General features: G+C 42.6%; 1 protein-coding gene across 1 annotated transcript; it reads left to right on the forward strand.

The window, feature by feature from the left end:
* The first annotated feature begins 8,201 nt into the window (after window positions 1–8,201).
* Window positions 8,202–11,567, forward strand: gpr185a.S (G protein-coupled receptor 185 a S homeolog). Its single transcript, XM_018250274.2, has 2 exons — window positions 8,202–8,437; window positions 8,812–11,567. Exon 2 carries the CDS (start codon window positions 8,821–8,823, stop codon window positions 9,799–9,801), a length of 981 nt encoding a protein of 326 aa, XP_018105763.1. The 5' UTR covers window positions 8,202–8,437; window positions 8,812–8,820; the 3' UTR covers window positions 9,802–11,567.
* Window positions 11,568–15,094: the final 3,527 nt, after the last annotated feature.

Below are 15,094 nucleotides of genomic sequence, written 5' to 3' on the forward strand. Positions count from 1 at the left end.
GAATCACCAAGAGGGATTCCAAAGATCTTATTGGCCGAACTCTGTCCAGGTAGGTTTTCAGACATCTAACAACATCCAGCTTGTGCCATTGATGCTCTGAGTCGGATTTTGGATCAGGGAAAAAAGTGGGAAGAATAATGTCTTGTGTGGTATGGAATTCAGACACCACCTTGGGGATGAACCTATCTGCTGTTTTGAGGACCACCTTATCCTGCAGAAAGGTAAGTTTCCCTTCCTGGATAGAAAGAGCTTGGAGTTCCCCGACTCTTCTTGCAGAGGTAATTGCCAATAAGAAACACATTTTCAAGTTTAACATCTTTAATGGAATGTCCTCTATGGGTTCAAAAGGTTCTCTGGTGAGCGCGTTCAAGAGCAGACCTAGATCCCATGGAGGGATCTGAGGTCTAATGACAGGCGCAAGTTTTTTGGCTCCTTGGAAAAATTTCTTAACCAGAGTATTTTGAGACCATGCCACTTTAGAGAAATGGGAAATGGCTGTCACCTGACCCCTCAGGGTGGAAATGCTTAGTTTAAGTTCCAAACCTTTCTGTAAAAACTCCACAAGCTGAACTTCTGAAGCATTGAGTGGATTGACTTGAATTTCCTCACACCACTTGCCAAATTTTTCCCAAGTGATGAAATATTTCTGTAAGGTGTTCGTTTTCCTTGCTGCCAATAGTGTAGACACGGAGGCCTCTGAAAGGCCAGAGGAGGAGAGGTTCAACCTCTCAAGAGCCACGCCGTCAAGGCCCATCTGTCCGGGTGAGGATGAATAACCTCGCCCTGTGTCATCAGATCCTGCCAATTGGGGAGTCTGAGAGGAAAATCCTTGGATAGTAGAAGTAGTTGTGAGAACCAAGGCCTTTTTGGCCACCACGGTGCTACAAGAACTATTTCTGCATGATCCTCTTTTATTTTTTTCAGAACTCTTGGGATCAAAGGCACAGAAGGGAATATATATGCTCTGCGGAATCTCCACTGGATGGAAAACGCGTCCGTCATCCAAGCACCTTGATCTGCTGTCCAGGAGACATACTTTGGTAATTTCGAGTTCACTCTGGTTGCCATAAGATCGAGGCAGAATGGACCCCATTTCTTCAGGATTACCTTGAAGGCTGATTAATGGAGTTCCCATTCCCCAGCTTGGGGCATGGCTCTGCTCAGTCTGTCCGCTTTCACATTCTGAACTCCCGGAATGTAGTCCGCCTTCAATTCCTTCAAGTTCTTTTCCGCCCATGAAAAAATATGTATGGTCAAGTCCAATAGACCTCTTGATCTCGTCCCTCCTTGCCTGTTCAGGTATCTGACTGAAGTCATATTGTCTGATCTTATCAGAACTGCCTTGTTTAGGAGGTGACTCTCGAAAGTTAACAGCCCTAGGAACACTGCCTTCAACTCCTTCCAATTGGAAGATTTGGGGACTTCCGATGGATCCCACCTGCCCTGAACCTCGAACCCCAGTGTGTGGGCCCCCCAGCCCCACTTGCTGGCATCTGTGGTTAGCACTATCCCTTGTGGCTGACTCAAAGATACTGGGTGTCGAAGGTTTCCAACTTTTGTCCACCAATTCAGAGACTGGACTGTATTCGGCTGCAACCGGATTCGTTGGTGAGGTCGGAGGTAATTGTGATCCCATTTGGTCAGGAATTCGTATTGTAACATCCTGGTGTGAATTTGGGCCCACTTCACACAATCTATCGTGGAAATCAGTTTTCCTAAAATTCTTTGGCAGCTTACTGCTGTCCACATAGTTTTGGCTTGGAACTTGTTTACCGAGTTTTTGATATCCTGAATCCTTCTTTCTGGGAGACTGAGATTGAAATTCTCTGTGTCGATGATTACTCCCAGGAACTCTAGCCGTTGGGCTGGAATTGTGATGCTTTTCTCCCAGTTCACTATCCATCCCAGTTTTGTCAGATAACCTGACACTTCCGTCAGATGAGCTTCGAGAACCTCTTTCGACCGGGCTTTGATCAGGATGTCGTCTAAATAAGCGAACAGCTGAACACCCTGGAGCCTTAGATTTGCTATGATGGGTGCTAGAATTTTTGTGAACAACCTGGGAGCTGTAGCTAGCCCAAATGGAAGGACGGCATACTGGTAATGCTCGTTCAGGATTTTGAACCGTAGAAATTTTCTGTGAGATCTTCTCACTGGAATGTGCCAATAGGCATCTTTTATATCTAGCTTCACTAGCCAATCGCCTGGATCCACACATTGAGTGATTGATTTTAGAGTTTCCATCTTGAAAGAAGGGACTTTCAATTGTTTGTTCACTCTTATGAGGTTGAGGATAACCCTGAATTCTCCGTTCTGTTTTCTTCTGAGAAACAGATGGGAGTATGTCCCCGAAAATTCTTGTTCTTGAGGAACTTTTGTTATTACTTTGCTTTTCAGTAATTCCCGAATGATTGGTCTTAGAACTGAAGAGTTCTTTGCGGATCTTTGCTTGTCAGAAGAAATGAAATGGTGAGGAAGTTTGTTTTGCAGCTTTAGTTTGTATCCTCTCGTGATTACGTCTAAAACCCATTTGTCCGGGCAAACTCGAGCCCACATTGCACTGAATCTGGACAACCTTCCTCCTACGTGCAATGGGACTCCAACACCTTCATGCTCTAGGCTTCTCGGATTTAACATTGGGGCCCCAATCTCTCCTTTTAGCCTGAAAGGACTGGTTTCTGTTCTTCCATTGTCCAGAAAAAGATTTCCCGGACTTGTACTGCCTGGTATCTCTGAAAGAACCCTTGAAGTTCCTAGCTGGGTTTCTTTTGTCCCTACGCTCTTGCGGCAGAAAGGAAGACTTCCCTGCCGATGCTTTAGAAATAATTTGATCCAGGTCTGAACCAAACAAGAGGTTTCCCTTGAATGGAAGACTGCATAAATTATGCTTAGACTGGGAATCCGCATGCCATTGTCTCAACCATAATCCTCTTCTCGCCACCGGATAGACCCATAGATCTAGCTGCCAGTTTTATTGATTCCAGAGACGCCTCTGCAGCAAATTCATTTGCGACTTTCACGTCCTGAAGCAATTCAATCAGTTTATCTCTGTCAGTGCCCGCCTTAATTGCTTCTTTCAGTTCCTGAAGCCATATCTTATTGGCCCTAGTTACCGAGGTAATCGCAATTGCTGACTTACATGCTGCACCGCCTGCCACATAGACTCTTTTCAATGCCCCATCTTGTCGCCTTTCCATTGTATCCTTAAGGGATACTCCTTCATCTATCGGAAGGGTAGTTTTCCTGGCAACCCTCGTGATGGCCGCATCTACTTTAGGAGAATTCTCCCACGGCTTAGACACATCCTCTGGGAAGGGAAATAGTTTTTTAAACTTTCTAGGAACTACTTGCTTTCTGTCAGGATTCTCCCATTCAGACTGGATAGTTGACTTGATGACATCGTGGACTGGGAATAAATGATTCTTTTTTTGCAGCAGATTTAAACATTCTATCTTGCTTAACTGGAGATTTGTTTGAATCTTCTAAATCCAAAGTTTTCCTAATTGCTTTAATAAGAGGTTCTACCATGTCAGTATTGAATGAAGATTCCCCATCATCAACTGTATCCTGATCAGAGATTTCCCTTTCCGAGTTTGACCAAGTCCTGGAAGATTCCATTCTAACTGGAGTAGGCCTATCCGGGCTACTTCTGCCCCCTGCAGAGGAAGATCTACTTGTGGTCTGACCTAAGCTTTTCAACAAATTATCCGTAACTTGCGACATCATGGAAGTTACTGATTGGTTAATTGTTTCCTTCATCCAATTCATCATGTCAGGAGCTTGTGTTGGAATCACTCCAGAAGCTTCCTGCAGGCATTTAGCGCACAATCTTTTATCTGGAAGAGCATAGCTTGAACATGAGGCACAATCTCTCCTGGCCGTTTTCCTCCTACTTCCTTCTCTGGTTGGAGAACTCCTATTAAGAGAAAAAGCCACCATTACTAAATTAAGCGAAATAAACCTTTTTTTTTTTTTTTTACTTCTCCTTTAATACAGTTTGATCCCGTGTTCACCTCTCAAAGGAACACTCACCCCCTTGAGCCTGAGTGAGATCTTCTAGAGCTCATCATGCAGATAGGGATACACTCCAGTTATCCAATATGAAGTGAAGACCAACCTAAAGATCCAATGCAAATTATAAATACCTGTCCAAGGAGGATCCCTGCAGGCTCAGCAGTAGTAGTCAGGAAAAACATATACTTACAACAGTACCCTCCTGACAGCACAAACGGCACAGAAACACCTTACCAGATCTGCAGCCAACCGGGGGAGAGGAAGCGCCTCTTTTAAGTTTGGGCGCCAGGCCTCAGGCGCCATTTTGCCAAGCGTGTCACTTCCGGGTTGCAGCGTCAGCACGCCGGCGCCATCTTGGAGGCTGAATACTCGGCGTCTTATCGAGCATGGTGCCTGAATAGGCTTTTGCGACTTACAGCACCGGTGGCACACATGGCCCAAGCCTACTCGGCTTTCCCAAGGACACCCACAAGAAAACATCTCGGTCCTGGGACATCAGAAGGGGAGAGGTACCCATCTGGAACTAGCGGGGTGAGCGACAGGAGGAAAAAAAGATGGCGGCCAGGGGGCGGAAGCAGGGTTTTTATGTTGTATTTCCTGTCCCATTGCATGGTGGGAGGGATTAACCCATTGTGGCCCACTGCCATGTGTAAGGAACAGGAAAAAAGGATAAAATAAGGAGGACATACTTGAAAACTAGGGAAACTTAGGAGGAAGCCTAGGAAGGGTTAAAATAGCTCAGGAGAAAGGAGGCAGTAAGTAGTTAATGAAAAAAGAAGTATTACAGGCAGGAAAGGAGCAAGGTGTGTGTGAGGTGGATAGCAGAGGGAACTCACAGCTCCTTTACCTCATCTAGTAACAAGTAAAACTAACTAGGAAGGCAGCAAGGAGAGAAAGTTCCCCTCCAAAGGAAAGCAGAGAACAAACTTACAGAAAGGCAGGAGCTTTGATAGTGTCTGTGTGGGAGGAGGGGCTGCTAGTGCAGCTGTAGAGCAGAACGTAGGAAAGTAAAAGTAATTGGTTCCCTGCAACCATGTGACCTCTCTCCTCCAAACATCACACGCATGGGCAGAGAGGGGAGGGGGAGTGTACAGCTAGATTCTCATGTCGTAGTGCGACCTGGCTTTTCATTACAGAGTGGCTGCCTCCAAGCACACAGGTAATGCTGTGCCTGCTGTTAGAGCAGCACAGGATGAATGTGTAATGAGCAGAAATGGAAGCCCCCATGACAAAATACAAACTAAAATAACTTATGCATGGATTTGTGGATTAACATTTTATTTGCCAGACAGTGTTTATGGATTTGTTGTTTTTATAAAAATGCAAAAAAAAAAAAAAGTTTAAAATGACGACAGATTCCCTTTAAATTCCCTTTCTTTGGAGAAAAAGATTGGCTAATATTTAACATAGAGGACTTGATATTATATATATGAATTTTAGTGAACAGATGGGGGTTTCAGAATCTATGAAATAGGAAACTTTATGTTATTTTCCGTGAGCCAAGTATTTGCCAATCTGCCCGCTACAATATTCACTAATAAGTAACCTGATTATACTCAGCATATCAGTTATCTTTTAATGTTCACCATGCATTATATATGGGGAGTCCATGATAGCAAGTGATACATTCCATTCTCTAGATTCCCATACCATATTGCTGTGCCACTGCTTCCCAAGGTGCCAGCCTGGCACAGAATACTCTTTAACTGCACTTACAATTAAATATTATGCAGATTTGAGGTCAGCATGTTCCATATTTATATGAAAGACAATAATATACAGTTCGCAAATAATTTGTGTATCTGCCGGCAACTCTTGCCATGCTGGAGAAAAGCAAACACAGCAAATCTCCCTAGTAACCAGAAGCCTGTATAAATGATAGGATGGGGGGGGAGGAATGGCACCTCCTTATTTAGAATTCAGTGATAATTAATGTTCTACTTTGCTAAGATAAGAGTTGATTTTAACTAACAGCACATTTTTATTTTCACAGGTTCACAAACATGTTCGAATAGCAAAGCACAGATGCAGAGAGAGTGAATGGCTGTTAGAAATACATACACAATAAATATATATATATATATATATATATATATATATCGTACTTTATACTGTCATTCTGCAATGAGATTTTATTTTTATTCTGTATTCCTTGTCTGTTAAATTGTTATAAGAGCCCAATATTGCTGTGAAACCTAAGGGCACCACTTATGACTTTGACTACAGGGAAAAATATACCCACAAATTCCTGCCATGAGGACAGATGACAATATTGAATTGAAAAATGTTTTTTTAATAGAGTTAGTAAACCAAAAATGTAATGTATAAAGGCTAGAGTGACTGGATGTCTAATATAATAGCCAGAACACTACTTCCTGCATTGCAGCTCTCTTACATCGTAGTTAGTCGAGGGGAGTCACATAATGTATGATTTTGATCTTTAGCACACAGGTTCAAAAGTAAAAAAAACTGAACAGTTATGCCCCATGTGGGCCCCCTTTAAGTCACTGACTTTCTAAGAGGTTAGAGACCTGCAAAGCAGGAAGTAGTGTTCTGGCTATTATATTATACATCCATTGACTCCAGCCTTCATACATTACATTTTTTGTTAACTAACCATATTGAAAATATTTTTTTTTATTTTGCACATTGTGGAAGGGGTCCACAATGCCGCCGGAGGGGGCTTGGAATGCTAGTGAAAGAGCTCAATTGCACTCTCTGCACTAGAACAGATGAATTTATGGAAATTCAACTCTTACTGAACCAGAGTCTTAATTATAAAAACCCCTACCCTACATAGCCCCCGGGATACCAGGAAAACTCCCGGTGGGCCCAGGTGTCAGTGGACCCTCACGCTGCTAAATATTTGGCCTATTTCATGGTCATTCCCTATTTCTATGAGAATAAAGAGGCTAAATAGATGGAATAATAGATTATAGTATGTAAAGAAAAGAGACTAGGAGAATAGAGGTTGAGGGAGGCGAGGAAGAATAATAGTACTGAGAGTGGGCCCTTGGTCTAAGGTTTTTGGGTGGGCCCCTGGTGTTTCCAGTCTGACACTGTATATATATATAGTGAATAAAGTACCCCCTCTTGAAAATGATAAGGATATTATAAGTTACCAAGGAGTTTCATGACCATTTAAAAACATAAGTGGTTTTATACAGGACATGGAACTCCGAGGTAACTTCTAATATCCTCATATTTTGGAAAAGGGGCTACTTTATTTATTATAATACACATGTTTTAGTGAGTCATGTGACAGAAATGACATCAGAACTCAGTTTATAAGGCTATAATTTACAAGATATTCATGGCTTTTGTGTATTATATAGTGAATAAAGTACCCCCTCTTGTAAATTATAAGGATATTATAAATTACCGAGGAGTTCCCTGACCATATAAAAACATGAGGCCGAATTTGCAACTGGGGGTAATTTATTTATTATAATACACAAGTTTCAGTGAGTCATGTGACAGAAATGACATCAGAACTCACCGTTTATAAGGATATCATTAAAAGATATTCATGGCTTTTGTGTATTATAAATATATATAGTGAATAAAGTACCCCCTCTTGTAAAATATAAGGATATTATAAGTTACCGAGGAGTTTCATGACCATATAAAAACACGAGGCCGAAGGCCGAGTGTTTTTATACAGGTCATGGAACTCCGAGGTAACTTCTAATATCCTCATATTTTGCAACTGGGGGTACTTTATTTATTATAATACACACGTTTCAGTGAATCATGTGACAGAAATGACATCAGAACTCACCGTTTATAAGGATATAATTTACAAGATATTCATAGCTTTTGTGTATTATAGATAGATATAGATACAGCAGAGTTCTGGGAAAATACAAATACAATATGTGGGGAGGTAGAACGTGTGTGTTTGTTCATATTTTCTAAACATATCTGTATAGAGTTGAGAGCACCACATATTTATATATTTATACAGATGCACCTCACAGGCAGGAAGTATTCACAGTCTACAATCTCTATCTCAATCTCAGCTCAGAGCCATTTTGCCTTGTTCCCTGCCCAGTGCCTCAAACTCCCCTCAGCTTCAGTCCCACTGGAGCTACAGTAAAGGCGCGCTCTGTGCCCGCGCGTCGTGCCCGCGCCTGATCTGTGGGTGGGCGGCTCTTCACTCTCTTTACCTCCTGTCAGCAGCCAGCGGCACCCGGTGTAAGTGGTGCAACCCGGCTAAGAACACCCTGACACCGGCCCCTGCCCACAGCTCGGCTCCCATTGTGCTTCCAATTGCCGCCGCCTCCTCCTCCTCAGCAGCAGCAGAAGGGTCACCCCGGTCTTCCAGGCGCAGGAGAAGATGCAGGGGATAAAGACAACCTGTTCTGTCGCAGCAGCAGCCGCTCTGAGGCGCAACCAGTGATCCGACAGATGAGATCTCAAGGTGAACACTCATTTTCCATTTGTCTCATCCTCACTGCATGTATGTGTGTGTGTCACAATCAGCTTTATTTCTAGACAATGGGACCATTCCCTTCATCCCTACAATGAATCCATAGAATCCTCATTAAGGAGCCACAATAGCAGCACATTAACCCCCCCCCCCCCCACCCGGTGTCAAATGGTTGCTGCCCTCACTTGTTTATTTTTTATCATTTTCCACAAAAATTCCTATTCCGTTTTGTTTGAGGGGAAACTGCATGCCGTGATTGTGTTTCGGTGCTTGTGGCATGTCCTTGGCGTGTAGCGTGTGCGAGCATTGCCTGCTGTGCCTCTGCCCCGTGCTTCAGTCATTAAAGACGTGTCTTTCTGTTAAAGAAGGTGAAAATGAATGAAGATCTGCAGGTTAATAGCAGCCGGCCGCCTCCAGAGAACGTCACATCTGCCGTCTCCCCGCTGACTCCTGTGCGAGATTCCGAGCCCGAGTTGGTCGTCAACCCGTGGGATATAGTTCTCTGTATGTCTGGGACCCTCATCTCCTGTGAAAATGCCATTGTGGTGCTTATTATCTTCCATAACCCCAGCCTGCGGGCGCCCATGTTTCTGCTCATTGGCAGCCTGGCCCTGGCAGACCTTTTGGCGGGCATTGGATTGATCGTCAATTTTATCTTTGCTTATCTCCTGCAGTCAGAAGCTGCTAAACTTGTCACAGTCGGACTGATCGAGGCCTCTTTCTGTGCCTCTGTCTGCAGCTTGCTGGCTATTACAGTCGACCGTTACCTCTCTCTCTACTATGCCCTGACCTATAATTCGGACAGGACAGTCACTTTCACCTACGTCATGCTGGTGTTTCTTTGGGGAGGCTCAGCGTGCGTTGGACTGCTGCCCATAATGGGCTGGAACTGCCTTGAGGATGAATCCACGTGCAGTGTTATCAGACCCCTGACTAAGAATAACGCGGCCGCCCTCTCCGTATCCTTCCTGCTCATGTTCGCTCTGATGTTGCAGCTCTACATCCAGATCTGTAAGATTGTCATGAGGCATGCCCACCAGATCGCCTTGCAGCACCACTTCTTGGCCACGTCCCACTATGTCACCACTCGAAAAGGAGTATCCACCCTGGCTATTATTTTGGGGACTTTTGCTGCCTGTTGGATGCCTTTTACCCTTTACTCCTTAATAGCAGATTACACGTACCCTTCCATTTATACCTATGCCACACTTCTGCCAGCGACCTACAACTCAATCATCAACCCCGTCATATATGCTTTTAGGAACCAGGAGATCCAAAAAGCACTGTGGCTTATCTGCTGTGGTTGTGTCCCGTCTAGCGTGGCACAGAGAGTCCGGTCACCTAGTGACGTGTAATAAATGCCTTCATGGGAAGGATCGTGGATGGTGGTTTTATCACCTGCAGTATTTATTTTGCAAAAAAAGGGGGTGAAGATGGAAAAAAGAATCCCTCCGTTTGATGTAAACGCACTTGGACTGGACATAATGGTGCCGAGACCCACCCATTTCGTAAATGGAAGTCAGATTTACTTATTATGTCGCGCAATAGTTATCATTCAAAAAGAGCTAACGTGGTAAATACGATTTTACGATGTCATTTACTCAGGTCTTGAAAATTCTTAAATTGGTTTGATCCTGGAATTTTGTTGTTGAATTTTTAAAAAAAAAAATAATTATTGCTGGAAAATAGAGAATGGTTTAAGGGTCCCCATTTAAGAGGCATATGGTCACGGGCAGTGTGACTTGCGTTGCACATGGCATACGCATCACTGTTTTTGGATAGAATGTTTATGGAATTGAGACCAGCTCAATGTGTAACGTAAATGCCATTGATTTCCTGGGGGTTTGTTCCTTTAAGAGAGAAATTAAGAAAACATTTATGTTTGCAGGGGCCACAGGAGCCCCAATAGGAGGGACGGAAATTGGATATATCCAACCAGCTCCACCTAAAAATCAGCCCTGTACAAATGTAGAGATGGAGCAGGTTTACTGATGCATCAGTTGCTCAAACTTCAGTAGCATAATAGGCATAGTTGTGTGTGCCAGATGCATCAGTCAAACCTGCTGTAACTTATATATTGTATGTATATTTTTCCATCTTATATCACTAGAAAAAGCACAAAAAAGCAAAGGGAAATTGTACCAGTGATATAAAAACATTGTTCCTAATTTTTAATCTGTTCAAAAAAAGTCTCTGTTGTTGACCTACTTTTTGAATGGATTTTAAAATTCTGACATTTAAGGATTAATTCAGATTCAAGAAGACATATTTGTTAATTGCTGAGTAGAATGTGCCTTTTAGATACCTTTTTTTTTAACGGGAGTGTACCTTTAAATACGGCTGTAGCTGTATCCTGTAGCATAGAGTCCCTGTCCATGCTTGAGTATTAAATACTGATATCTGCTGATCTTCCATATTTCTTAGCCAGTACCTGGGACGCCATGTGAAACTGCCTCTAGCGCTGTCATATGCTATTGATAACGCTTCTCTTAAAATCAAACATTCTGACACCCTCCCAAAAAAAAAAGAAATCACATTAATTTGAAAATGAACTGGGTTCTGTCTGAATTCTTTAAAGGAAAGCCTTGCAATAAGTGGCTAATGAAGATGGAAATAAGAGCAGCCACACTGCTATAATATAATTCACGTCTTTGTTAGGCTCCGGGGGATTAAGCTACACCTGCCTTATTTCCGAGGTGGTAATTGGACCTGTGGAATGAAAATAGAAGCTCCTTGGCACAGTAAGGTGTGTGTTATTGTAACTACTTCAATACTGGAAGTTTTCGATCTACAGCTGATTGGGGTTTAAAGCTTTCTAAAACACTGTGCCCCCCCAAACCTGTTATTTGCTCTGCAGTTAATTTGATGCTTGGGGGTAATAATGCTCTTAGGGCTCTATAGGGAAGGATTTAATCTGTAACGATAGCCAAGGTCCTTTTAAAGGCACAGTTTGACCATGGCCCTTGTGGCAGGCAAGCTGCTAACTATGCAGCCCTCATTTATTCTATGAGGGCTGACATGAAAAGAATGATTGTTCCATAAACAACTAAATTTGGCCATAGACACACAGATAATATCGTACAAAATGAATTTTCGTACGATATTCAGTGCGTGTATGGTGGGAAACGAGCTGACCGATATCGGCAGAAGACTTAGATATCGGTCGGCTCGTCGAACTGGCTGGATGGAAAATTTTGATTGGGTGCCTTTGAAACAAACATTGGCCATTGTTAGTGCTGAATCTTCAGATACAGGTAGAATTCTATTGTTTTTACCTGTATATCTGATGATTCAGCTCTACACGTGTATAGAAACGAATGATCTTTCTTGGAAAGATCTTTTCCAAGACAGATCGTAATTGTTACGTCTATGGCCACTTTTAATCAAGTAGGAAGAGTAATTGCTGTTTTAAGAAAGCCTGCTCTCTACATACTGTCCTATAATTTGTCATGCAACAGGAATCTGAATAGAAGCAGAATGCATCTACATTTACATCCTAGTACAACAGGCACACGTTTCTCTCACACTCACAGACTAGCACCAGCAGGCTTATATGCATAATGATAATAATCTTGGTCCAGTCCTGTGCCTGGGACATCGGGCCCCCAAAGAGCTTGGAGCTAAAGCTTTCTCCACTCAGCTGTTAATTTGGTGTTTCTGGTCCCCTATCCACTTTGGATACTTACTTGTATTAAGATATTCCTGGCCTGCTGCCCTTCATCTCTTGTTGAAGTGCAGTTTACAGCATCCTGGCCCAATAGTTACCTTAGTGGAATTTGCAAGTAGCAGCTGCCATGGCACTCAGAGGGTGAAGCAGCAATGATCTATCCTTTATTTTCTCGAAACCGTGACTAAAATCTAGTGAGCTTGCAGTAAAGCATGCAGAGATCGCAGCATGCTCTGCTCTTCTGGTGTTTTGTTGTTTAAGAGAAGGTGACTAATGGAGGGTGACAGGTTAATATCACTGGGAAGCAGACCTGCAAAATCGCAGGCGTCACATCGGATGCGATGGAAATAAGGTAAGTAATTCAATTGTCGGATCGTGTCGCAGCGTTGATGCGACGCGACACAACTGTCAGATGCAACGCGTCATGATGTGACACTGGCATAACTTACCGTATTTCCGCCGCATCCGATGTGACGCCTGTGATTTTGCGCAGCGCGTCGGATCGCGGCGGAATCTGCCGTGTAGTCCTGCCCTTAAAGTTCATTTTGCTTGACTAATGTGATAAAATAGGATTTTGAATAATTTTTTTGGGTGACGATTCCCCTTTAAATGGTGTTGCATATTTTACCTGTGAGGAGCTCGTATGTCAGAGCCGGAGCCGGCCCCAATGTGAATTTGACTTTCCTTGTCCTTAAAGGGATCCTGTCATCAGAAAACATGTTTTTTTTCAAAACACATCTGTTAATAGTGCTACTCCAGCAGACTTCTGCACTGAAATCCATTTCTCAAAAGAGCAAACAGATTTTTTTTTATTCAATTTTGAAATCTGACATGGGGCTAGACATTTTGTCAATTTCCCAGCTGCCCCTGGTCATGTGACTTGTGCCTGCACTTCAGGAGAGAAATGCTTTCTGGCAGGCTGCTGTTTTTTCTTCTCAATGTAACTGAAGGAGTCTCAGTGGGACATGGGTTTTTACTATTGAGTGTTGTTCTTAGATCTACCAGGCAGCTGTTATCTTGTGTTAGGAGCTGCTATCTGGTTACCTTCCCATTGTTCTTTTGTTTGGCTGCTGGGGGGGATGATATCACTCCAACTTGCAGTACAGCAGTAAAGAGTGATTGAAGTTTATCAGAGCACAAGTCACATGACTTGGGGCTTTTGGGAAATTGACAATATGTCTAGCCCCATGTCAGATTTCGAAATTGAATATAAAAAAATCTGTTTGCTCTTTTGATAAATGGATTTCAGTGCAAATGGATTTCAGTGCAGAATTCTGCTGGAGCAGCACTATTAACTTATTCATTTTGAAAAAAAAATTTTTTTTCCCATGACAGTATCCCTTTAAACGCTCGTGTAAATATATATCACATATATAACAATTTTCCTTACCAAAGGCTGTTTTGGAGGTTTCTGGGAGTTGTAGTACAACAACACCTGGAGGTACATGGGTAGCCCCTGTGGTGACAGTGGTATGACTCTGCACAATATGAGTGGCTGCAAATGAGTGAGATGTGTCACATATGAAGGCATTCATTTAGCTTATGCTTATTGCAGTACAAAGTCACAATTGGACCATTTTTGTTCTAGATATCAGAAGTGAGTGTGAGGATCTAGGTTATTCTTTTAGTAGTTCAAGCCGAGGAAAAGAATCAGAGTAAGAAATCAGATCCCACACCAGTGTCTGGGTTACAGTGTTTGATATCTATACAGAGTTGAGATGACTGGCTATGAAAGCTTATTGGTATGAGCAGTTTTTTATTTTTGTTGCACTTTGCACACTGTTCTTCGTTTTACATGACAACGGCTACAAGTGTCAGGCCAACTAGGAAGCAGCAGTCCATGGAAACTGACACACAGGTGACATTCTAATCCGCAGAGATCCCAGAGGGCATGCAGAGCAGCTGCGCTATGCCCCATAAGAGCCAACACTGTATAAGATGACAGCTGCCTTTTATGAATATAATATATGCAATTTTACTTATGGCACTGAAATCTGGAATCAGTTTTTTATTTATTCTTTTCTTTGTGTTGAATGTTGATCAAGCAACTTTTCCATTGTAGCGTATCAAATGCCTGGACCTTAACTACATCTTGAAGGAATGTCATTTTTTCCAGACATGTTGAGGGTTCTTCCCTTTCCTGGAAGGACCCCCTAGAAAAGTTGTGCTATTGCATAGTCTGAATAAACTACATTTCTTCATAAGATGTATTAAAGAGGCTGTTCAACTTTAAATTAACTCCAAAGCTGGGAGTAATGTTCCGGCTATTATGTTAGACATCCAGTCACTCCAACCTTTATACATTAAATTTTTGGATAACTAACTATATTAGAAACATTTTTTTATTTTGCACAGCCTATCTATTTACCCAGTTTTTATTTTTACACCGAAAAATTCCTTGTGTTCTTAAGTTATGTATTCATGTGGGGGCGGCTACGACTGGTATTTGGGAGATCTCTTAGCCGCCCACTAGATTGCTTGTCTTCCAGTGCCAGTGGGCACAAGATGCAGCGGTGCCATGTTGGAACCACATTGCCCAAAATGTTGGACTCAACATGTCCCACATGCTATAGAATAATGACCTTCAACCGAGGAAGGAAAGTATCTGATTTGTGTTTGAAGTTGGTTTTATATTTACGGCATTTTTTATATTCTGCAGTCCATGCTTAACACTTAAAGCCTTTCCTGACTCATTTTCCCACTACAAAAAGCCTCTGATTTGGAGCATAAATTAGAGTAGCTCCATACTGAACTAGTCATGTTTCCATGTAACAGACCATTCTAATAGAGAATCCGCTCCTGTCTCGTGAGCCGATATTTCCTCCTTCATTAAACTGGTTAAATATTCATGTGTGTTGCTTGAAGTGGTTCCCGGTAAGTAAAAGCTAACTGACACACAAAAGAGATGTATATTTTTAGTGCAGCTGTCACATTTGCATTGCCAAGGTCTGCAATGGCATGAGATTATAGCAGCAGCAGGC

The sequence above is a fragment of the Xenopus laevis genome, chromosome 2S (assembly GCF_017654675.1).
Source record: "Xenopus laevis strain J_2021 chromosome 2S, Xenopus_laevis_v10.1, whole genome shotgun sequence".
Taxonomy (NCBI): domain Eukaryota; kingdom Metazoa; phylum Chordata; class Amphibia; order Anura; family Pipidae; genus Xenopus; species Xenopus laevis.

Excerpts from the sequence above, each read along its gene's own strand:
- gpr185a.S (XM_018250274.2), top strand. The coding sequence starts at position 8,821 with ATGAATGAAGATCTGCAGGTTAATAGCAGCCGGCCGCCTCCAGAGAAC.